Source organism: Poromitra crassiceps (genome assembly GCF_964638095.1).
Source record: "Poromitra crassiceps genome assembly, chromosome: 6".
In the NCBI taxonomy this organism is placed as follows: domain Eukaryota; kingdom Metazoa; phylum Chordata; class Actinopteri; order Beryciformes; family Melamphaidae; genus Poromitra; species Poromitra crassiceps.
The window spans coordinates 31,175,626-31,201,500 of record NC_139627.1 but is presented as its reverse complement, the minus strand read 5'-3'; the positions used below and the strand labels follow the sequence as shown (position 1 = coordinate 31,201,500).

Here is a 25,875-nt window from a genome sequence, read left to right as displayed (position 1 = left end):
CTAGAATGGCCCCTGACCCTTGCCTTTCCCTCCTCAGACCCCCCCACCGCCCCCCGCTGGCTGGAGGTCATCAACATCAGCAGGAACAATGCTGAGCTGAAGTGGACGGTTCCCGAGCGGAACGGTGGCTCCCCCATCACCAACTATGTGGTGGAGAAGCGAGACGTCCGGAGGAAAGGCTGGCAGACGGTGGACACCACAGTGAAGGAGGTGAAGTACACCGTCACCCCGCTCAACGAGGGATCACTCTACGTGTTCCGCGTCGCAGCCGAGAACGCCGTGGGCATTGGAGCGTTCTGCGAGCTGGAGGACTCTGTGCTGGCCAAGGACACGTTCAGTGAGTTGATGGATCAATGAATAACGCTCAACTGCTTTAGGGTTAGATGTCACTGAGGTCACGTTTAGCTTGCTTTGAATCTCATTGGAAATTCCCAAATGAAAATTGCATTTTAACCAATCAAATAATGGCCAGAACATTCTAATTCTTTGAAACTGGGGTGTTTATTGGACCTTCTGATTGATGGATTTACGATAAAGTACCTGATATACCTGCTGTGTCTAATTTGATAGACACATTTTCAACTTTCAATTTCAAGGTTCAAGGTTCAAAAACTTTAATAATAATAATAATAATAATAATAATAATAATAATACAGCGCTTTTCTTAATACTCAAAGACGCTTTACAATTAACAGCTAAACGTGTAACATAACTAAGGACAGGTGATTGGACAGACACATGTGGAGGTTAAGAAAGGGCAGGGGCAGGTATTCGGGGCAGGACGGAACGGGGCAGACGGGACAGGACATATACAACTAGATACAACTAGAACTTAATATCCCCAAGGGGCAATTTGTAATAACTAGACACTTTTAATTCAGTCGCTTTGTTTTGAAAGCAAAAACAGTATTTTTTTTGGTTGCAGCGACTCCCGGAGCGCCATACGCCCTTGAAGTTGTCGGTGTGACCCAGAGATACGTGGACCTGCTGTGGGAGGCGCCGAAAAACGACGGAGGCAGACCCATCCTGAGGTATGGGTCCAGGCTGAACAACAACACTGATGACTTCTCTTATGGTGCTTTCTCACTTGGAACGATTGCTTTCATTCCGTGCCCGAGTACGATTGTCCCACCTCCCCTCTACCCCACTGGTCAGCTTTCGCATTACAAATTTTCTTCCGTGCTCAGGAACGGAACGGAACACTTGCAAAATACACTTGTGTCATCAACTACGCCTGGAATGTAGCCTTGCCCGTGTGTTGTCTATGTAGTTCGGTATGGTTGGCATTCACATTCGTAAGTGTTCTGTCCCCGGGCATGCCCAAGCGTTCCCCAGACCACCTTTTCAAGTGGACCCTGTCAAACGGATCGAACGCTTCAAACTATTTTAAATGGTTTAAAGTCTCTGGAAACCAAAATCCACAAAAACCTTCTAACTATTAAATTTAGGGTCTTATGTGAGTAATTGTGTGCCTCAGAAAGTGGTTTACATTACTTTCAACCCTAACACCAAAAATCTACACTTTTCTACAAGGTCTGGATTTCCATTTCCTCATTGAAGAGAGCGGAGCCCGCGGTGCTAAAATGCAGGAGCTTATCACGTCATAAGATTTAATCGAATCACACACACACATGCACGCACGCGTGCACACACACACTGACACACACACAGTAGCGCTGTGCACTCGCAGCAGCGGCAGAGATGTCTTTCTCTCGCCGAGCAACGCGCGAACACACACACACACACCATCTCTCTTTCCTTCTCTCTCTCTCTCCGATGGAGAGGGAAACGGAGAGTCTCCGTTTCCCTCTCACTCTCTCTCTCTCTCTCTCTCTCTCTCGGAGACCTGCTACAGACGGGACACGCCCACACAGTCCGCGGGAGAAAATACACTCTAAAATCAAATTGATTCTCATGACTTTTGCCATGACTGTCAAACCTAAATTTATATACTTTGCGATGTTCATCATCGTTCAAATTTGGCTGGTGGCTTATTAACATAGGTTCCTGTGATGTGATGAACTCAAAATGCTAAATAATAAAACAATATTTCTGGTTTCCAGGGACTTTAAATGAATATCGATATACCGAAGAGTTGCTATTTTGTTGCTTTCACTAACAATACGTTAAAAAAAGGATCTGCAATGTTTTTCTTTAATATAGTAGGGGTGACACCGTCAATGTGGATATCGATGCATGTAACCTGGTGGAACCTCATCAGTGGGTAGTGTATACAGTGTTCATATAAAGCAAGTACTAACTAGCCACATAATAGTTTGCTTCAAAGCTTCTGTTGCTATTTTGGTGAAACTGCCAAGAGATCAGCTAAATGTTAGCTTGTCCCATTGTCTTATGTGGAGAGGCAGCCACACCAAAGTCCATTCAGAAATCTGGCAACTAAATGTGGCCCAGTTTCCTGTCTGTCCCAGATGCCTATTAAAATGTTAAAGGACGAGTGCTGGCCTGTTCCTTTTTGCAATTGTTATTTTATAAGACGTGGAATGAAGTGATTTTGATGGAATATCACTAATGGATGCGTTTGTTGTAAATGATTAGTTCAAGGATGGTCAGAAATGTGAAAATCTCATGATAATTTATATTTTTACAGTTTCTGGCTATGATAAATGGTGTAATTTTGGCAACCTTTTAAAGAAAACCTTTCTCAGCTGCCGGCTGGTTTTGGGGTTCCAAGGGTTAAAAGTCCTTACTAACATATTAGACTAAGCAGGTAAAATAGACTTTCTGGAGCAATTCAGCTCCTCAGTGTAGTGGATGTTGTGCTGAAGCTGGCTGCTGGCTGCCTGCAGGTATTCTATAGAGAAGAAGGAGAAGCTGGGAACCCGCTGGGTGAAGTGCGGTAAGACGTCGGGTCCGGACTGTAAGTACAGAGTGACGGACGTCATCGAGGGCACGGAGGTCCAGTTCCAGGTCCGAGCAGAGAATGAGGCTGGAGTTGGACACCCGAGCGAACCCACCGAGATCCTGACCATCGAAGACCCCACAGGTCGGTCGAATAGATCCCAGACACACAGATTTAACTCAGAATACATGCAATAGAAGTCAAACTGACATAGAAATAAATTAAGCAAAATTCCAAGGCACTCTTCTTTGAAAAACTTTAAAAATCCTCAAACAACTTCAAACAATAGTTTGTGCTCCCTAATGAAGGCCAGTGCCGTAATGCGTTTGGAGTGGTTGGAAGTGTTTTAAATGTCTCTAGATGAGCCCAGAAATAAAGGCTTTTTAAGGTTTTTCAACAAAGACTGGTTTGGACTTTTGTTTGATTCGGTTTCTTCCTCCAAATCAAAGAGCAGCTTCTTCTGAAGTGTTTTTTGACACTGTGTGTGCACCATAGACAGTTTTACTCCCTCATCTTTGTTCCAGTCAATATAGAAGCAACATTAGTTTAAAATGTGAAATATAGGATAACGCTGTCTGTCCCGTACCTCCAGGCGTCCCCTCACCACCCATCGAGCTGCAGGTGACCGGAGCTAGCCGCGACTTCCTGGCCATCGCCTGGAAGGCTCCGGAGAGGACTGGCGGCAGCCCCATCACCGGGTACCATATCGAGATGTGTGAGGCAGGCACGGAGAAGTGGATGAGGGTGAACTCCCGACAGATCAAAGAGCTGAAGTACCGTGTGGAGGAGGGCGTGGTCGCCGAGAAGGAGTACGTCCTGAGGGTCCGCGCCATCAACGCCGTGGGCGTCAGCGAGCCCTCTGACATCTCCGACAACGTCTTCGCCAAGGACGCCGACTGTAAGGATTAACCTCATTGATATGTTATCGTTTCAGAATTACCTGGAGCAATCAAACACAACAGCAGACAAACAACACACTCAGTAGGCCTAGTCAATATTCTGTCCTACATATCAACAATTATACATTCATACTTTCTACATTCACACAGTCTTTGCTCATGTTATTATTCTGTTACAAGCTTGAATCAAACTCAAGACACGTGTTCAGTGTTCCACGTGATCTGCAGTGTAAATAACACACAGCCTTTCTCTGCCAGCTGCTCACTTTTTAAAACTACAAAGAAAAAAAAGCATGTGATGTAGAGTCCAGATTATGACCAGGATGGATGTTTTATCACAAATTTACATCTGTTCAGTTCAATAATTTTCAGAGTTCAAGGTTTCATACTCCATCACACGAAATAGTCAGTCCCAGACTTTAGACCAGACCGATTCTCATTATCTGACTCTGTGTGTGTGTGTGTGTGTGTGTGTGTGTGTGTGTGTGTGTGTGTGCGTGTGTGTGCGTGCGTGCGTGCGTGCGTGTGAAGGCGTCCCCACTCTGGACTTCCAGACTCTGGACCTGGTTGTGGTGGAGACAGAGAAGATGCACATCCCGGTTCCCTTCAAAGCCGTTCCCTCACCCAAGATCACCTGGCACAAAGATGGCAAGGAGCTGAAGGCTGACGAGCGGCTGGGCTTCAGGTCACTCACCTCCCCACATGCAAACTTTGAAGTCCCCCTCCAGCGTATTTTGTCATTTTTAAGATATTCATACCTGCCAACATTTGCCAACATTAGGCTGTGTAATAGAGGGAGATTTTCTGGTGTACAGTATAAGCTAATGATTTGATTGAAATCAGGAGATTATCGAGAGAAATTACCAAAATTGTTGGCAGGTATGAGATATTTCATGTTTCTGAGTCATGCCCTGACTGTGTTGATTAGCCACATCGTTTGCCAAATATCTTTTGACAAATAACCTACTTTTGTGCTCAAGTAAAAAAAAAAATGCTGTTGCTAACATGGAATGATGACGTATGACTCAATGGAACATTATAGTTGTAAGAAAAATTAAATTCTGACTGAGGGCAAGCTGGGGTGTTAACTAGCTAGCTAGCTGTTAGCTATTTTAGCTAAGCCCACCACCTGCTGCTGTAACCATGCTCTTTACAATAAGCCCATCAGCTTAGAAATCCATTGGGTGGTTGTTGATATCAGCAATAATGTGGCTTGCAGCTAAGCTAACGTTACGGAGGGAATACTGTTTCAGCGGTAACTAGCGCAGAGTATTGAATGCAAGAGACGAAGCTCTGCTTTTTTTATAACAGCGCTGCCGCCATGATCTTGCAGTGGAACAACCTATTTGCCTTCGGTTCTTATCAATAGGTTCTCTGAAGTCCCCCTCTTCACGTTCGTTTCGATTGTGGTTGACAGACATGATCTGTTATACGGATGGAGAGACTCAGGTTCCTGATCCTGAGGATCCATTCACTTAAAAAAACTATCTGCGACCCCTTTCTAGCCTACCTCGATGAGGTTAGGGGGGACGGGTGACTCGCCCGGCTGGTTTCTCATGGACCCCTTGCATGGGATCCCATGCACAGAGAATCAGATGATGTGCGACTATTCAGCAGGCGCTCATAGAACGTTAGAACATTTGAAATCGAAACACCAACCGTTACACAGGTAGAAAAACTGACTGGAGGCGGGCTCTAAATAGTAGTCTTAAGTAAAGATGTTCTCCCTGGAAATAATCACAACACATTCATGTGAAAGAAAGCAGAAACAAGCCTGTGCCCGCTTTGGTTCAATACTTTCTTCTTCAGTCTAATGTTAGCAACTTCATTTTCCGTATTCCTCTGTCCGATGTACTGATGAGAAGCTGTGACCAGTGTTGCGAACTTGTCGACTTTGTCGCTATATTTAGCTACTTTTCAGACCCCCCTGGTGACTTTCTTTCTCAAAAGTGACTAGCGACAAATCTGCCGACATTTTCTGACCATAGGAAGCAATGTTAATGTGGGGAATACAGTTGAATCCCAATGGATTTGCAGCTGATTGGTACAGCTGTTGCCGGGTTTTCTCTCTCTCACTCCTTCTCTCTGCCTGTCTGATAAACACAGCGCTTTAGTGCAGCCCCTCCACTCCCTTTTCTCCTCCACTGAGAGCAGCAGAATAGGGCTTATCCATAATTTCTAACGGCATACGCCGAATCTGTCCTGGGTGGGCGGAGTCATCACTTAATATTACAACCATACAGTCAATGATTACAACGGCTACGCCGAGACATGCTTTTTTTGCATATTGATATGCAAAGTAGCGTGTGACGTAATCTAGCGACTTCTGGCGACTTTTTTTTTTTTTTTTTTTTTGCCGGAATCCCCCCCCCATTTTCTCCCAAATTCTACTTGGCCAATTGTACTTGTAATTGTACTCTCCCTCCTCCTCTCTCTCCATCTCTCTCCCTAATATAAATAAGATTGTTCAATTATGTTTATTAATAGTTATTACAGAGATCCGGCAGGACCTAGCTGGTTGTAAGGCAGCCAGGGATGATCGGGTCCTGCCGAAGGGCCATGTTCTGGAGATCGGGCCGGGCCCTCCCGCGCCGCTCCGCAATCAGTCCGAATTGTTGTGGAGACGAACTTAGTTTGTCACTAGCATACATTGTCTCAGGCACACTCCTTAGAGTATGATGGAGGTCCCGCGTACCCATAACCCACTCACCGACTGGATCTGGATGGCCTTGTCGGTGAGCACCTCCTGCAAGGTGGTGTGAGGAAGAGGACGTCCTCTTCGGTAATTGCTTGATCGTCATGACTCGTGGCATGGTCGTCAGACTGTAGATCGTACTAGGTACTGAGGAGATGTCCTGGACGTACTTCTACGTCAGACTGTCTCTTCTCTCTTCTCTTCTCTCCTCTTCTTTGGTGGTGCTTCTCTTTTTCTCCTCTTCTCTTCAACTTTGGTCTTCCTGGCAAGAATTAAGGGAACATGTCTTGTGCGTCTTCATAGTGACTGGTGGCAGGCACCTATGACATCACTGATGATGTCATAAGGTAATGTCATAACACTTGCAGACACCTATTACATCGCTGATGATGTCATAAGATGATGTCATCATGACGCTTAAACAGTTATGACATCATCACCGAAACGTCATCCAGGGATAGTTCCAGGGAGCTGGCTGGATCCGAGCCCCAGTGTCAGCCCTTGGTGGCGGATTTTCCGTCTCGAATAAGCATCTGCGCGGGAACTTTTATAACAATAGTGCTTAGCTAGATTTAGCCCGACACAATCTCTCTAAAGCCCTCTGATGCAAGCTTGTGAATTGGGGCTATACAAATAAACTTGACTTGACTTGACTATAATGAGCTGTTGACTGACTGACTGAGATGTTGTCTGACTGTGTTTGTGAACAGGAAGGAGTACACATCGTGCCACGTGGAGGTGGAAAGCTCTGTGCATGCTGATGCTGGCCAGTACAAAGTCACTCTGGAGAACAAGATGGGAGCTGCCAGCGCTACCATTAACGTCAAAGTCATCGGTACGACTTGCTCGCACTCTACATGTTAAACGCTTAGGTCTGTCCATCCATATTTACCTAATGGATGTTAGGACTTGACAGGTTAGGGTTAGATTGTAATTCCACTCACTTGAGTTACAGCAAATATCACCTTCAACCAGAGAGGAAATCCAACCAGACAAATGAAATTAACTGTATATTAGTTAGTTCATCTATGAATTTGTCATAGGCCTTCTGCGCATATTGACATATTAAAAATAATTAGATAATTATAAATCTTTTACATTTGCATTTATTTATTTATTTATCTTGTTTTTGCTGTGTACGATCAAGACATTACTAATCCATCATTCTCCTCAGGTCTCCCTGGTCCCTGTAAGGTGATTGTTGCCTCAGAAATCACCAAGAGTTCGTGTAAAGTGTCCTGGGATCCTCCAGACTACGACGGCGGCAGTCCGGTCCTTCACTACGTCCTGCAGGTCAGTCAGTCTACAGCTCCTGCTCAAGACAGCCTCAAGACATACATACAGCAATGTATACATTCAGAGTCGCACACACAAAAGAGCAAGACAGGGCGCCCGGGTAGTGCAGCGGTAGATTCCCTGCCTACCAACATGAGGGTCGCAGGTTCGAGACCCTGTGTTACCTGGGGCTTGTCGGGCATCTTTACATGCAGAATTGGCCGTGTCTGTGGGTGGGAAGCCGGATTAAGCCTCTTCTGGTCGGGTTGCCTGTTTGGAGGGGAGGGGAACTGGGGGCAACAGTGTGACCCTTCCACAATGCTATGTCCTGCCGGTGAAACACCTCGCTGTCAGGTAAAAAGAAGTGCCTGGCGACTGTACATGTATCGGAGGAAGCATGTGCTAGTCTACAACTCTCTCCAGATCAGCAGAGGGGGTGGAGCGACGACAGCATGGGCAATTGGCCAAGTACCATTGGGAAGAAAATGGGAGAAAAATCTGAAGAAAAAAAAACTTGATTCAAAAAAGAAAAGAAAGAAAGGGCAAGACAAAGACATCTAGGAAATCTAAATGGAACGAAAATTACATAAAAAAAGAAGCAAAGTCTTCACTACAAGCTCTTCAAAAGGCACTCGTCTACCATCAAACCAGTCAGTTCAGGAGCCAAACCTGTTTTCATCTGGGATAAACAAAGCACAGACAAGAATTACATTAGTCATATTTCTATAACAGGTAATGTGTGTGAGGAATAGGGATGTCACGATACTAGAATTTCTACTTCGATACCGATACCCAGGAAAATATCGATACTCAATACCATTTTCGATACCACGGGAAGGGGGGGATGATGACACATCAAGAAGCATAAAAATAAAGTTATACAGATGGACAGAGGCACACTTCTCCATAATCTAGGCCTGATAAAACTTTGAACTTAGACAGCAGATTAGGCCTGCTCTAGCCATCAGAACACGTTTAGCTTGTTGAAGCAACACCCAACACCACTGTCTCTGACTTGTCTTATCACTATACTGCCTTATTGCTTGTTGTGTCTCTTGTTGTTTTTGCACTCATATGCCCTGTTATATTTGCACTATGTTGTAAACGGAGTCCACAGCACAAGAATTTCACACGTGATACTTGTACCATGGAGTGACAATAAAAATCTTGAATCTTGAATCTTGAATCTAAAGGTTTATTGAGATTTTGGGGAGAGCTGGATTTTTCTTTTTCTTTTTTTTTTCTGGCCTGGCGGGGGCGCCGTTGGCCTGGCGGGCCTGCCAGGCCTGTAGAATGGTAGGGGAAACACTGCCTAGTGAGGAAATGTCTGTCCCCGAAATGAACCTGTCCTGTCCATCTGTGTCTCTGCTCTCAGCGGCGTGAGGCCGGCAGGAGGACGTACGTTAACATGATGTCCGGGGAGAAGAAGGTGTGCTGGCCAGTGAAGGACCTCATCCCCAACGGAGAGTACTACTTCCGGGTCCAAGCCGTCAACAAGATCGGAGGAGGAGAATTCATCGAGCTCCGCAACCCGGTCATTGCTGAGGACCAGAAACGTAAGGCGACTAGATATCAATCCTATCCTCCTATGAGTGAGCAGAATTTTGTTCGGCCACAGCTATGCCATTTTACGTGCGATCAGGCTGAAACTTTCAGGAAAGTGTAAAGAGCACCCGTGCGGGTGACCTGACAGAGCCAGATTTTTTAATTAGGGCAGATTTATTGCCCTAATCTATCTATCTATCTATCTATCTATCTATCTATCTATCTATCTATCTATCTATCTATCTATCTATCTATCTATCTATCTATCTATATCTATCAATTTGGCAATGTGGGCTCTCTCTGTTTCTTTGTCAGTGATATCATAAGAGCAATTGTGGTGTCATCAGTAATGCGAAGTTGTGACATCATCAGTCATGCCATTAATCAGTCATGTCAGAATCAAACGAGAATAAATCTCGTTTATTAATGACCCCAAAACACCATGACATGACAATATATAATGAAACGTCTGGCCATAGAATGGGCAAGATACACCGGAAATATTACTTTGACGCATCTAAAATGATGTGACTCATGTCACATGTGACATTATTTTTTTACAGCCCCATTTAGATGGGTCAAAGTAATATTTCCATTCTAAGTAATATTGTCCATTCTATGGCCAGACGAGTTGTACTATATTGTCATGTCATGGTGTTTTGGGGTCATTAATAAACGAGATTGATTGTTATTTTTCTATAATTTTTTGGGGTAGTGCTATTTTACGTTGAAGTCAACGGGGAGAGGCTTGTGTTTCCCCCCTAAAAGGGGCTGGGAACATGTGCCGCCTACAAAATGACGTATTGCCGATCTGATGTATGCTATTTTATGTGCAATCGTGCTGAATCTTTCAGGAAGTGTAAAGAGCACTCCTGCGGGTGACCTAACGATGCCGTATTTTTGAATTAGGTAATTAGGGCTTTCCCTAATGATTGCCCTAATTACCTAATGATGTCATGTCACTCAGGCAATGATGACATCATCTGGTGACATCATCACTGATGACATCAGTCACTGATGACATCATCATTGAGTACTCAAGTGACAATAACTGATATGCTATGATATGACATACTGTAATACTTTAATCTAATAACTGAATCTGCCTCCTGCCCAGATGCTCCCGACCCTCCGGTGGATGTGGAGACCCACAACCCCACAGCCAGTACCATCACTCTGACCTGGAAGCCGCCCATGTACGACGGCGGCGCCAAGATCATGGGCTATGTCCTGGAGAGGCTGCAGAAGGGCGAGGAGAAGTGGGAGAGATGCAACGACTTCCTGGTCCCTGTGCTGTCCTACACTGTCAGAGGGCTTACGGAGGGAAAGAGCTACCAGTTCAGAGTCAAAGCCGAGAATGCGGCCGGAGTCAGCGAGCCGTCACGCAGCACGCTGTTCGTCAAGGCCTCAGACGCTGTTGGTAAGGAGCTGGTCCGCCCGGGAGAATCTGCAGCTGTTGATGAAAGATTGTATTTATTTATTTATTTATTTTCCAATCTTGACATCTTTAATGTATTCATGAGATCTAATCAGCTAACAGTTCGATAGCGAGGGCAAACAGTGCAGGAGACATTGGGCCCTATCTTGGTACAGGCGATATCCCCTATTTGCGCTTGCGCACCTGTTTGCGTGCCTTAACGATAGCAGTCCGCCACGCGCAAGTGTCCAGGTGTTATGCCGGGTTTTGCACCCTCGCCTGGCCGGCGCTAAACACATCACCACCTCACGGGAGCATATTGTAATGATTTATACAGAAACATAACTGTTTAAAAATGATATAATTGTCTGGGTAGACGTGACCTCCCTGTTTTCTAAGTTAAAACAGCACCGATATATGGTGGGGATGCAATTCTCGGCAGGGATGCAGAAAACGTTTACGACACCTGCCGCAGGCGCAAATTAGAGCCGTGCCAAGTCATCTGCGCCCCCAAAATTCCAGCGCAAACGAGATTTGGGCGGTCTTAAGCACCAGAATTATTCACAGGTGTGACCAGGCAATGCCTGGACGTTACATCTATCAAACCAATCATTTTCCCATCTCACAATCGCTGTGTTTGCACGAGGCATGCAATATGCTGTAATCCTCTCCATGCGCAATTTGGATAGACCTATATCTCACAATAACATCATATCATATACCTGTTAAAAACATCTGTGATTTGATGCAATTTGGGTTATTTTGTTGACTGGGAAATAGAAACGTGTTTGCAATGGGGAAATAGAGACAAAAGAAAATATGGGAGGATTTAGAGTGGACTCACCCGTGCCGAGGTCTGTGGTGCCAACGACCCTCCGGGTTATGGGATAGGTGAAGGTGAATAGCCTATTGCAAGTAGTCTACAATGTCCATTGTCCAACAAGTTTTCTCAATTAATTTCCCTCTTTGCGATGTGATAAAAGTTTCTCAGTGAGTTATAGTTGATTGCCTCACTGAATTATCTGCTAATACCCAATTTTAGCAGCAGAATTTTATGTCCTGGCGTGGCACGTCTGTGCGTAATGAAATATCCAAAAGGAATTACTCTGTACTGCGCTGCGCAGCACGGAGATTATGGTGCGCTCCAGCACAGCAGGGTATTTTAGCGCGTAAGAAGTGCTTTACAAAGCTCTTAGCGCAAAGTAATTGCGCGCATGCTGATGATAGGAGAATGCCTATCTGTCTCCACATTTTTGCACCGAAATGCCTGGTTTGGCATGTGGCACATCTACCCCATGCATGTCCAGTACAATTATAACAGGCATGCGCTTGTGCACGCCCACAATTTGCATTGCACACGGCGTTAAACGAGCACAAAACCAGCGCAAACGATAAATTACCGCTTTTGCGACGATAGGGCCCATTGTCAAGGGTTTAGAAGATTAAGTTCAAAGTACTTTATTTTTCCCATGAGGAAACTTCAAATCAAGGCATCATACAAGATATGTCATACGTTCAGCAATATGTTATCAGCATATACATAAATACAATAGATATCATACAACATACATCATACGTTCAGCAATACTGTAATTAATTAGCATATACATAAATACAATAGATGGTTGAAATAATCAGCGTATACAAAAATACAATAGATGGTTAAAAAGCCATGTAGGTGGTAGGTTTGTGGATTAGAATCGATTAGAATCATTAGTATTTGTTTTAACAATAGCCATAGGAGAAATGTAAAGAATTTGTATCCAGTAACAAAATGTAAAACCAACAACAGAGATACATGTAAGGTATTTCCATTTAACTCTGTCAAATGCTTTTTCAGCACCGACTGAGAGAATAACATCCTGGGAATTAAGTTCATTAGTATTTCTCCAGTTAACTCGTTTTTTGTTGCCTTTTGTTCCTCTCAGATCCTCCCAAGGTGTTCCTGAGCGGCAGCCTGCAGAACGGCCTGGGCATCAGGAGAGGCTGTGAGATCTGCCTGACTGCCAACATCTCCGGCTCTCCGTACCCCGAAATCAGATGGTACAGGAACAACCAGGTCATCAGACCTGAGGCCCTGAGGAAGCGACCCGAGAAACCCGCCAAGAAGAAGGTGGAGAAGACCGAGGCTGACAAGGAGAAGAAACAGGAGGAAGAGAAGAAGGAAGAGGAGAAGAAGGAAGGAGAAGTGAAGGAAGAGGAGAAGAAGACAGAGGGAGAGGTAGGTTGACCAGACGTTCTGAAAAATTCGGGACAGTCACGCATTACGTTCAGTTGTACCAAATCTATCAAATACTCTCCAGTAATTATGAACAAGCTACATGAGAGCTGTCTGTACAATATGCTATGAGACTCGACTTGACTTGAGACTTGAAGGTAAACATGCTGAGGAGACCTGACTTGGTGACACTAATATTGAAAAATGTTGCACATAACGTACTGTAGCCTATTGTGTCTTTTGGAGCGCTGCCAAATTGTCATGAATAATTACTAACATAACAGAGATACGTGCAACAAGCTGCTGCGACCGGTCTTTTTTTATATATATACCACACACATTAACAATACAAACAACAGTACAATACAATACAATAAATCACAACACAATGCCAAAGAAAAACACAGAAAGAAAGAAAGAAAGAAAGAAAGAAAGAAAGAAAGAAAGAAAGAAAGAAAGAAAGAAAGAAAGAAAGAAAGAAAGAAAAAAGGGGGGGCAGAGAATGCAGAGCAAACCACATCTAACCTTGAGAGGCAGCTGGATTCGCACGAGACAATCGAGCTGCTGCAACCGGTCTGATCAGATGACGGAGAGTGCAGCTGCCATGCAGGAGGAGTTTGTGATTAAAAAAATACGTTGGTAAGCTCCTACAGCTTAGTGACAGTTTATCTTTTGAAAGACATTTAAAATAACTAATAGCCTGTGTGTAATGGTTCATGTGTCTTGTAAACAGCCACTATATCATATCAACCACAGAGCCAATCTATCTATTTTATCCATCTGTAACTGATCTTCATAATATTAATAACAAATTATCAGTTAGTCTGATGTTAATTTAAATTATTCTATAAATTTTTTATCCTTCTAACATTTAAAATTAAGCCACCCGTTTGAGTCATTGGTTCAGTTGCATGAAAATGAGCTTGAATGCCATAAAATTAAACAGAACTAGGTAATATTAAGGTAAGGTAAACATTGCTATTGCTATTGCATTACTGCATTGCATTACTATTAAGAAAGAGGCCATGCCCCCCATGGCCACGTGACCACCCCCAACTTCCCTGTCCCGAATTTCACCTATTCTCCTTTGGTCACCCTAGGCAGAGGAGAAGAAGGAGGGAGAGGAGAAGAAAGAGGGTGAGGAAAAGAAAGAGGAGGAGAAGAAAGAGGAGGAGAAGAAGGAGGAGGAGAAGGTGGAGGCAGAGCCTGAGGTGGAGGAGGAGGAGTCGGACTACCCGACGCTGAACGAGCGTCTGACCATTGACAACAGCAAGAGGGGCGTGTCCTGCATCGTTATCAGGGACACCATCCGCGGGGACCACGGCGTCTACACCATCAAGGTGGAGAACAACCTTGGCAAAGCCTCCGCCACCTGTGATGTCAACGTGCTGGGTGAGATTCTATTCTATTCTATTCTATTCTATTCTATTCTATTCTATTCTATTCTATTCTATTTCCTAAATTTTTACATTATTGTATTACAGTGCTTAAATCTAATACTAATGGTTATAATTTAGATAGACAGTATATAGATGTTGTCGAGGCTGTGGGCTGATTGACTGTCCTCCAGACACTCCCGGGCGTGCGGTCAACTTCCGGTTCGAGGAGGTGAGGAAGAGCTCAGTGGTGTGTGTGTGGGATCCTCCACTGGATGATGGTGGCAGCGAGATCCTCAACTACACCCTGGAGAAGAAGGACAACTCCAAGATAGAGATCGGCTGGGTCTCCGTCACCTCCACGCTGCGGGGCTGCCGCTACCTGGTGCCCAAGCTCATCGAGAAGAAGGAGTACATCTTCAGAGTGGTGGCCGAGAACAAGCTGGGTGCCGGGCCGCCCTGTGTGTCCAAGCCGCTCATCGCCAAGAATCCATTTGGTACGTAACTCTGAGTGAGAGAGCAGGAGGGGAGGCAGAGGAGGATATTTAGGAGGAGGTTATTTAGGTATTGAAACGTGCTTGCCCCCCAAAAAATTATAATTTTCTTTTAACCAATGGACTCCCAGATTGCCTTTAAATATACACTGTTTCAGGGAGGAAAGATAATGGGATTTTCATATAGATATGGGTGTATAGCCTACATGGGAAACTAGCCATTTATCGTCCTCCTCTCTCATCTCCTCAGATCTTCCAGAGGCTCCTGATAAGCCGGTGATCGATGACATAACCGCCCACAGCATGCTGGTCACCTGGAACCAGCCCAATGATAATGGCAACCCCATTGTGGGATACTGGGTGGAGCGCCGTGAGATCAACAGCCTCCACTGGGTCCGGGTCAACAGGTGGAGAGACACAACAACATGGAGTTAAAGTGGCAGCCTAATGTTCATCTGAAGGGAGAGAAAAATTGGAAATGCAAAAAGAAAAAGAAAAAAAAAAGTATACTGTATATATATATATAATAATAATAATAATAATAATAATAATAATAATAATTGTAGTGAAACGCAGCAATTATTAAGCAACAGTGTCTATATTTTTTATTAAACATTTTGTTTGCTGGAAAAAAAAATCTAAGATATTGAAAAATCTGTCAGTATACTGTATATCGCAATTGTAATATTCAGCAAAATAATCGTATGATATTTGTCAATATGGTGCAGTTTATTCTGTTATTATATCTTTCCTATTTCAGAGTAGTGAGAAGTTTAGTAGTTTTCAGTCAGTTGTGACAATTGAACTTTCCTAAGTCCCGTCCCTTTTCGCTCTACCGGCAGCAGAACCTGGGTCAACTTTCCCCTTTCCTGTTATACTCACCAAGTACACATCTGTTGAAAGGTATATCGTTACATTGGTATCACAATCTTCACGGACACATTATATTCTATATACCGTAGTCACATCTTAAAGGATGGCTTTACCGGTAATCAATCCACTTTGTATCATACAGTATATAATCTCAGTAATGTAAGCACATGGGCAGTGTTTTACCTTCCCTCTCTATTTACCTCACAGAGAAAAATGCTCCTGCTGCTGCCTGCAGAAACTCCCCTCCCACCAGCTGCAAATCATTAAGGCTTGTTAAGGCTCTCCATGCGATTCTCCGTGGATGTGCACATACTTAAAAACAAAACAAAAAAACAGCCGCCCTCGGAGCAGATTCTGCCTCTCCAGCAGAACTTCCGCAGCTCCGCAGTTGTGACGTAAAACACGCCACAACAGAGCGCTTTGCCAGAGGAGGAAATGGGAGATCTTAATTAATGAATGATACAAAGTGGGTTGATTACTGGTAAAGCCATCCTTTAAGATAGCTAATGTTGGAAAAACTCTATCTAGTTAAGGTATGTCAGATCACCAATTTCCTCCTTGTTTCTGTGGTAACGTTAACAGGATTTGGAAAAGGACATATAGGTTCGTTGCTGACATATATTTTTTAAAGAGATGAATTATCGAATTATCGTTAGCCAGAAATAAGGAGTAATAGGTTGGTGATCTGACAGGCTAACTCCTCTTGATGTAGCTATATGTTAGCTAGCTTATTAGCTAGCATTTTGCGAGCATTAGCTAACTTGAGATGTGACGTAGCTACAATGGAATGTGCCTGTGAAGATTGTGATAGCAATGTAATATGACTTCGTAATAATGTTCCCTTTGAACAGACGTGTTGTTGGTGATATCTAGTAGCCTATAACAGGAAAGGGGAAAGTTGACCGAGGTTCTAGACATCAGTCTGCTGAACGGTACTAAATAAGATTACGTACAGTACGTACAGTATAGGCTACAGTGGAGATAGAGATAACATCTCACTGGATGCTGAAGTTTGTTCAGCAGACACGCGTGGGGCTGTTTTGTCTGATCTAGTCTCGCTTCCCACCCCCTCCTCCCTTCCGTGAGAGGAGTATGGCTGCATGGAAACAGGCTGTTGGCATAAGCCCTCCCCTGCTCTACAGCTGCTGTCCCATTGGAGGCATTGTCGGATTTCCGCTCCCCACTTACAAGCTCTGTCGTTTGCTCTGACCATGTCAATCAGAGCGGCTTCCGCTCCCTCCTCCATGTGTGTCGCTGTAAATGTCCCCGGCTGCCGAAACGAAAACAACGCTAACTAGCTAGTAAGCTAACGGCAGAAACAACCTACACACTAGCTCATTGCTTCACGCTGAAAAGGGCAAGTTTTGACGAATATTTGGATTGTTGGAAACTATTTTCCAAGGGCACTGCCGCTAAGCGCCGCCCAAGACGAGTGTGATTGGTTAAACCAAACAGAGCATTTCTTTCGCAATTTCAGAATGCTGCCAGACTCCCCTCCCTTCTGGGAGGGGAGGCTGGCAAGCGAGACTATGTCTGACCCATCCCTCTCTGTGCTGGAACAGGGAGATGGTTCCAGACATGGAACTGAATGCTGAGCTCCTACTGGAGGGACTCACCTACATCTTCAGAGTGGCTGCTGAGAACCAAGCCGGACCTGGGAAGTTCAGCGCACCATCAGACCCCAAGACCGCGCAGGCTCCTATCTGTACGTCCACACCTCTAACCCTCTGTCTGTCCAGCATGACCCCGGCCTCCTGATGTTAGAATGAGGGGAAGCCAGTCATATTGATCAGACACCCCTAAATGATTACATTATATACTTAAGGTGTTTTTAGCATTTATATTTGCTTTGTCTTATTTCCCAGTCTAACATCTTGCATCCTGATTGAAGTATTTAAACCCCTATTTGTGTTGCTGCTCCTTGTGTGTTTGTGAGGATGTGTGAGCATTCTGTGCTGACTGTGTTTGTGATGATTTGTGAGCGTTCTGTGCTGACTGTGTTTGTGATGATTTGTGAGCGTTCTGTGCTGACTGTGTGTTTGTGATGATTTGTGAGCGTTCTGTGCTGACTGTGACGATGTGTGAGCGTTCTGTGCTGACTGTGTGTTTGTGAGGATGTGTGAGCGTTCTGTGCTGACTGTGTGTTTGTGAGGATGTGTGAGCGTTCTGTGCTGACTGTGTGTTTGTGATGATGTGTGAGCGTTCTGTGCTGACTGTGTGTTTGTGAGGATGTGTGAGCATTCTGTGCTGACTGTGTGTTTGTGAGGATGTGTGAGCGTTCTGTGCTGACTGTGTGTTTGTGACGATGTGTGAGCGTTCTGTGCTGACTGTGTGTTTGTGAGGATGTGTGAGCGTTCTGTGCTGACTGTGTGTTTGTGACGATGTGTGAGCGTTCTGTGCTGACTGTGTGTTTGTGACGATGTGTGAGCGTTCTGTGCTGACTGTGTGTTTGTGAGGATGTGTGAGCGTTCTGTGCTGACTGTGTGTTTGTGAGGATGTGTGAGCGTTCTGTGCTGACTGTGTGTTTGTGAGGATGTGTGAGCGTTCTGTGCTGACTGTGTGTTTGTGAGGATGTGTGAGCATTCTGTGCTGACTGTGTGTTTGTGAGGATGTGTGAGCTTTCTGTGCTGACTGTGTGTTTGTGAGGATGTGTGAGCGTTCTGTGCTGACTGTGTGTTTGTGATGATGTGTGAGCGTTCTGTGCTGACTGACGATGTGCAAGGGTTCTGTGCTGTGTGTTTGTGACGATGTGCAAGCGTTCTGTGCTGACCGTGTGTGACGAGGTGCAAGCGTTGTGCTGACTGTGTGTGTGTGACGATATGCGAACGTTCTGTGCTGACTGTGTGTTTGGGCCACAGTACCTCCCGGCCCGCCACTGGCCCGAGTCATGGACACCACTGACCACTCCATCGAAGTGGAGTGGGACCCGCCCGCCGACAACGGAGGAGGAGAGATCCTGGGATACCATGTGGACAAGGTCTGTGCTGGACTCAGACCACACCACCAGGCTTTAAAGGCACAGCTCACCGCACAATCTAAAATACATATTCTTCCTCTTACCTGTAGTGCTATTTATCCATCTAGGTTGTTTTGGTGCGAGGTGCCGAGTTCTGGAGATATTGGCCGTAGAGATGTCTACCTTCTCTTGAATACAATGGAACTGGATGGCACTCAGCTTGTGGTGCTCAAAGTGCCAAAAACTACATTTGGAAAACCCCGCTAGCTGCTAGCTAATCTCGGCTCCCAGATGTTTGGTGAGCGGCGCCAATAGCACCACCTACACCAAACTGAGCGAAGCAGATAGAGACTGAGAACTGAGTCTAGCTGCTAGCTAGCAGCAGCCACCTAGCAGCAGCTAACGGCTGTAGTGGAGAGAAGGCAGACATCTCTACGGCCGATATCTCCAAAACTCAGCAATTCACATCAAAACCATCTAGATGTATAAATGGCACTACAGTTAAGAGGAAACATATGTAGTTTAGATTTTGGGGTGAACTGTCCCTTAACATGTCTTGAATAATAGTTTTTAAACTCTAAGGCCTTAAACTCTAAGGCCTAATGATCTTGGTTGGCACATTTGATATGTACTGTGTGTGCACAGGACTCTGTGTGCCCAGGGACGACAGATGCAAATTAGCTCTTAGCTATCTCTGGTGCAATATGTTTATTGTGTACTGTCCCTGCTCAAATAAACAATAAAGATAAAGATAAAGATTTAAGACTTTTTTTTTTTATCTTTCTTAGTGTTCTGTTTTTCTGGTGAGAAATTAGGCATGCAGCCCTGATCTGTTTATATCTCCATGTGTATTCAGGCTTGTATTTCAGTCAGTAATGTAAGCTCATTACACACCGAGGGTGTTTTTTTTCATGTGATTAATTCGCACATCAGTAATATGTTTTGTACCTATATCCAGTCAATGCAACCATGAATACCAATGGTGAAGTTTTGCTGAGTGATATTGCGGCTTTTATTTTTTCGGACCAAGGCCAATTTTTCTGAAATTCACTTCCAACATGTACACACCTCTTGCTGTGATTGACAGGCGGGTCAAAATTTGCCTCCAAATTTCGTGCTGTTTATTTGCGTCGCTCTTGGTGTGTAACAGCCTTAACTGGGATCACGTCTTACAGCCAAACACACCTGACGCGTACCCGACACTGAAGCAACACCTCGCGGAGGCAGTTTCATTCCGCCGTCCTTGTTAACAGGGGAGGCCGATCACACCGGCCGCAGCGCGTTGCCTCGCCTCGCAACACGTCTATTTTTGATGCATGACGCGAGCGGTCACATGCAGCCGGGCATGAAGTCTCAATACAAGTTGTGACCAGCGCGAGGTAAAACAGAGCGAGGCATGGAGTAAAACAGAACGCTTCTGGTTTAATTGGCAAGGGTCCTGATGCGCTACTTCTGAGATGCTTCTGGTCTGAACCAAGCCTTAGATTGAGTTTCGTTTTTCTGAGTGTGTTGTTTGTTGCCGTTCCTCAGGCGGTGGCTGGGTCTAAAGACTGGTCCAGAGCCACGGAGCGTGTCTGGAAGACTCGAGCCTTCACCGTGTATGGAGTCAGAGAGGGAGCCAAGTACATGGTGCGAGTCATTGCCTGCAACGCCGCCGGTGAGGGAACGCCCGGATTCACCGAGGGCGTGTTCGTCAGAAACCCTGCAGGTCAGTGACACCACAAAGCCTGGATCTGATCCACATCAATGTAACATTAGATGGTAAATGGTAAATTGTAAATGGCCTGCATTTATATAGCGCTTTTATCCAAAGCGCTTTACAGTCAGTAGGTACATTCACCCATTCACACACCGATGGCGGCAGCTACCACGCAGGGTGCTGGCACACCAACGGGAGCAATTTGGGGTTCAGTGTCTTGCCCAAGGACACTTCGACATGCAGACTGGAGGAGCCGGGAATCGAACCACCGACCTCTTTTATCCAAAGCGATTAGTGCACGACCCGCTCTACCTCCTGAGCTACAGCCGCCCAGATGAAACTTTCAACTTTCTATTGAACATGATGGAAGTATTGATAACAAAAGAACACACCAACATGGGAGATTCGCCTATTTGCCATCTACCCGATAGTAAAGAGAAGAGAAGATAGATTCCTTTCTTTTCTCTATTCGTGTAGTAGAAAAATAGCTAGCGCTAGTTAGCTTAACTAACTAGCTAGCCTACCCCCGTTAACTATGCCTTAATTAAGGCGTAATTAATGCTTAGTTAACGCTTAATGAGCATTCATTAACCCTTAATTAACGGGGCTAGTAAAGCTTAGACAGCATTAATTAAGCCTTAATTAGCGTTAACTAATGTGTAACACTTTTCAATAAGGGTGCATTAATTAAGGATTGGTTAATGCTTAATAAGCATGAATTAACCCCTTAACTCATTGAGTGCCATGGACGTCTTTCGACGTCCAATTAAATAGTGACGTAGAGTGCCACGGACGTCTTTCGACGTCCAATGCGTTTTTTGACGGTGGGACGTCAATCAAAGCCTTCCGCATCTCCTGTACAACTATTATAGCTATTGGAGGTCTATAACCTATTTTACAGAACCCTTAGGTGGCGACAGTGCTCTCCAGGTTAACAGAAAGGCAGAGAAAAACAGAGAATAAGTCTTTGGGGAAACGGAAATCGCATCGCATCCGTATGCATCGATATGCATGCAGCGTTTTAACGTTAGATGTGCCTACAGCAGCAGCAGCCAATCTGCTCCCACAATTGAGCTCCTCCATGTCCGCTGCAACAGCCAATTCGCATGATCAGCCGTGGATTTGTTATTATTCTCAACTGGAAGCATAGGAGCCGGTGACAAACACACGCGGAAGCTGTAAAAAAGCTGGATGTCGCGCACATAGACGGTCGCGCACCCTTCACAGTGCAGAGCAAACTCAGCAGAGAGCCACCTCCCATAAGGAGGAGTGTGCAGTTGAGGAGTGGGAGGGGGGGGGGGGGGCACACAGAGCAGCACACAACACACAACACCCAGACAGACCCAGGCAGCAGGACATTAGCTTCAGAGTCAGTGATGTGTTTGAAATGTTTAATTTCACAAAAGGGCCAATATCTCAGCTTCTAGAAAAAAAAGGCTCTTTTTTGTTAAATCAAGCTATCTTCTCCGGCTGATAACTAAAGAACGGAAAATGATATCAATAAACCTGTTTTTGCTGATGATAGAAAAGAGTCTCATCGTTCTTTTTGCGTGTTCATTGTTTACATAGTAATATCACACAATATTCTGTGGGCCTCGAGAAATCACTGAAAAAAGCTCTGAAACTCTGGCACAGGGAGCGTCCGTTCTCCAAAAGTGGCTGGCACTCAATGAGTTAATGATCTTAATAATCTTGTTAACATGTATTAAGGGTATAACATGTTAATTAAGGTACTAATATTAGTAAATGGTTGATGAAGATGTTAATTAACATGTACGCCATGAAATTTGAATTTCACTGGTTCCTTCATGTGGCCCTAACCTATAAATGATTGTGCATGTTCTATAAACATTACTTAACCGTAATTAACCATTTATTAATGCTCTTTGTGACCCTTATTGTTAAGTTGAGAACATATTTTCCTTAAGTAACACTTCATAAGAGTGCTGAATGTACCCTTATTGTAAAGTGTTACTAATAAAGAGGTGTTCAAAAATGATTAAAAGTCCTTCAGAGTGGATAAAGATGTTTAAAATGTTTAAGAAGATATTTGAAGAAAGGATAAAGAAGTTTTTAAATGTTAATAAAGATGTTTACAAAATTTTTGGAACTCATTATGCCTGAGTGGATCATACAACAATAATAGTAATAATAATAGTATAGTCACAAGTGGCCACTACAGGGGTTCAAGCCTTTTCCCAACTGCAATGACATCACAAAAAAGTGGTAGAGGTTCTGGTACATTGTCCAAATAAGTCCCTTGGTATATCTGCCAACTTTTGCGATCATTGAACCAAGGGGTGTGGAGTTACGGCCGTTATTGTATTAGGCCACGCCCACTTTGGCATCTGCTGCGCCCCCTTTTGCTCAAATCGCACAATAGCATGTCAGAAATGCCATTCCATATGGGGCTGAGCCATTTGGGACCGATTATGTGAATGGAAATGATTTACCGCTATTACATGGTTACACCATAGACCCCGCCCACTTTCACCAATCATGACAATACTTCTGATTTTGACTAGTACATCCTTCTTGATACATTTGCCAAGTTTTGCGATCATTGGACAAACAGGTGTGAAGTTATGGCCTTTTTTGTGTTAGGCCATGCCCATTTTTGGTGTTTATGGCGCCCACTTTGAATAGAATTGCACATAATTTGGCACACACGGTCAGTGATGATATCCGAACATCTCCCCCAAGTTTTGTGACGATTTGTTAATCGGACATGAAGTTATGACAATTTAGCTGAGAGGCCACGTCCTCTCACAACTTTAAGGGTTAATATCTTCTAAACTAAAGTAGATTTCAAAAATCAAACTTGTAGAGCTTGGTCCATAGATGCTACCGAGCGATTTTAGTGGAAATCGATCAAATGGTCTAGGACAGGGGTATTCAATTACAATTCAAAGAGGTTCAGTTAAAGACAATTTCCTGGAGCAAATGTCCAGAACATCACAACGTCTAACTTTTGTGACGATTCAGTAGCCTGGGTAAACCCAGCCTCCACGTGACCTGCTCTCAGACCCTGCTCTGACTGAGAGCAGGGTCTGAGAGTAGGTCACGTGGAGGCTGGGTTTACCCAGGCTAACGATTCAGTGCTTTTAAAAAATGTAAGAAAAAGTTCTATCAACGTCTGCATGTAGTCAACAACTGACTGTTAAATCAAATAAAGTAATTCAGTATTTCAACAATGTTTATTTTCAGAAAAGATATTTAAAAATATATATATATATTTTCAGTTTTCACAACTGGTATTAAGTGCTTTATAAAGAAAGAAAAAAACATTGCATGGATGCATAACTGGGACGTATCCTCAGTGATGTACCCTGGGGTCATAGGATGTTTCGGGTCTCGCAACATCATACACCCTCGCCCAGGTGACCCAGCCGGGGCTGGCCAAGCCCCAACTTACGTCCCAGTAGCTACCCACGGTCAGCCCTATAGGGAGGGTCGAAGGTGGTCATGCGGTCAGGGCCACTCAATCCGCTGCTCCGGAACTACTCTGCCGGGACCGGGGGAAGGAGAGGGCTCTGGTACGTAGAGGGACCGGGCTCTGTGGGTTGCCACCCGGCCGGGTTCCTCCCTCGTCTCACCAGGTCTACGACCTGTGCGCTGCACCAGACTCCCCTGCTCCAAACATCTCATTCCGAGGTGATGGTATCTTAGTGGACACCATGCAGTACCAGTACTTGGTGGCACTGCAGTCTCCACTTGCGGCTTGAATGGCCCTCCTAAAAGGCCTCTCGTGGGTTTTTGGGCTTCTTCCTCACGGAAGACGCAGGCTGGGGAGCTAACCCATACTGCTACCCGGGTGCCGTCCCTGTTCTGGCTGTCAACTGACTCTCCAGTAGTCACCAGTCTTTCCTGGTTGTCACGTAGTCTATTCCTATGAGTCACTGGCTAGGCCAGGCTAACTAATAAAGAAAGAAAAAAACATTGCATGGATGCATAACTGGGACGTATCCTCAGTGATGTACCCTGGGGTCATAGGATGTTTCGGGTCTCGCAACATCATACACCCTCGCCCAGGTGACCCAGCCGGGGCTGGCCAAGCCCCAACTTACGTCCCAGTAGCTACCCACGGTCAGCCCTATAGGGAGGGTCGAAGGTGGTCATGCGGTCAGGGCCACTCAATCCGCTGCTCCGGAACTACTCTGCCGGGCCGGGGGAGGGAGAGGGCTCTGGTACGTAGAGGGACCGGGCTCTGTGGGTTGCCACCCGGCCGGGTTCCTCCCTCGTCTCACCAGGTCTACGACCTGTGCGCTGCACCAGTTTCCCCCGCTCCAAACATCTCATTCCGAGGTGATGGCTTTAATAATAAATACATGTTCTTTTCTCTTTCAAGTAAAATAAGGGCTGAGTTGAAAAAATAAAATACATAGCAGAGAGCTTAATTTTGCAAAAATTAAATAAAAAGTGTACCATAAGTTCCCTTTTTCTTCTTTTAGTTAACTGCACTTGACATTTTAACAGTCTAAACCAAATCTATCTGAGCACATTTGAACACTTTCTCTTGTTCAATGAGAGAAGTGTAGCCCAGCTGGCCCAGCCTGGTAGAACCATCTTTATAACGTTATGACACAGTGATATCAGTGGGCGGGAGTACTTGCCTTGACAGACAACTCCTTCAGCCAATTAGCATCACCACATGCAGTCCAAAATAATCTATCCATCTCAGAAGAACAATGAAAACATATTTTCCACCGATAAACTACACATTTACCTCATTGATCTTTCGGGAAACGGGAGACACCATTACTGTTCTTGCAGCAGCTGAGTGGTGGGCTTGATTGGCTGAGTAGCATCACATGGGTTGCCAGTGGTGGCCCTGATTGGCTGAGTAGCATCACATGTGATTATCAATGCATGCAATTGGTCTGTGACGGTCTGTGAGGCTGGTGAACTAGTACCGTAATGTCTAGAAACGCTGTGCCAGTTAAAATTGAAACGCTCCATCAAACTTTAATAATTCTCAATGATTTATCAGTTATAGGTCTGGGTAGGACAGCGTCTGGGTCCAGACCCGGACCGCAGTCCGTCATTTGGTGATGCCTGTTCTAGGAGATGTCAAAAATGTGTTTTCCAAACTTTGCAAAATATCTAAGAAAAAATCCAGACGGACCTTGAGGTCAGGTGTTCAGGTGAGCAGGTTCACCTGAACATGTGGGGGGAAAATGCTTGAAAATCAGCCAAACGGCATGGAAGTTATGGCCTTTAATGTAAAACCTTTAATTATAGCGCCACCTTCAGGCCGATTCCAAAAATACTTCTTGAGCATCTAGTAACCACCAATATCTGTCATTGGACCAAATTTCATGTCTCTGCGACGTACTATCTCATGGGAATTTGCGTTACCGCAGATACATAACAACAACAGCGATAATGAATAATAATAAACCAGTACAAAAACAATAGGGTTTCAGCCTGTTTGGGGCTTGAACCCCTAATTATGGCAATAATAAGTGGGGGGGGATGGTGCAGGCAGCTGTCTATGTTGACGGGAGGCTCAGTCTCCCACACTTTGAAAACCCCTAATACATGTATGTGTGTGTGTATACAATATAC

The 25,875-nt window shown here is 44.8% G+C and overlaps 1 protein-coding gene across 1 annotated transcript in view; it reads left to right on the top strand.

Annotated features, from left to right (window-relative positions):
* ttn.2 (titin, tandem duplicate 2) overlaps positions 1 to 25,875 on the top strand; it is a 227,719-nt gene that overhangs the window by 52,857 nt on the left and 148,987 nt on the right. Inside the window, exons 44-59 of the mRNA XM_083639536.1 lie at positions 38 to 337; positions 926 to 1,031; positions 2,808 to 3,004; positions 3,453 to 3,758; positions 4,291 to 4,444; positions 7,165 to 7,289; positions 7,629 to 7,747; positions 9,105 to 9,285; positions 10,392 to 10,694; positions 12,620 to 12,912; positions 14,010 to 14,301; positions 14,480 to 14,782; positions 15,030 to 15,186; positions 17,215 to 17,357; positions 18,511 to 18,629; positions 20,139 to 20,316. Of these exons, the coding sequence (XP_083495662.1) occupies positions 38 to 337; positions 926 to 1,031; positions 2,808 to 3,004; positions 3,453 to 3,758; positions 4,291 to 4,444; positions 7,165 to 7,289; positions 7,629 to 7,747; positions 9,105 to 9,285; positions 10,392 to 10,694; positions 12,620 to 12,912; positions 14,010 to 14,301; positions 14,480 to 14,782; positions 15,030 to 15,186; positions 17,215 to 17,357; positions 18,511 to 18,629; positions 20,139 to 20,316 (3,276 nt within the window). The remainder of the gene's footprint in view (positions 1 to 37; positions 338 to 925; positions 1,032 to 2,807; positions 3,005 to 3,452; positions 3,759 to 4,290; positions 4,445 to 7,164; positions 7,290 to 7,628; positions 7,748 to 9,104; positions 9,286 to 10,391; positions 10,695 to 12,619; positions 12,913 to 14,009; positions 14,302 to 14,479; positions 14,783 to 15,029; positions 15,187 to 17,214; positions 17,358 to 18,510; positions 18,630 to 20,138; positions 20,317 to 25,875) is intronic.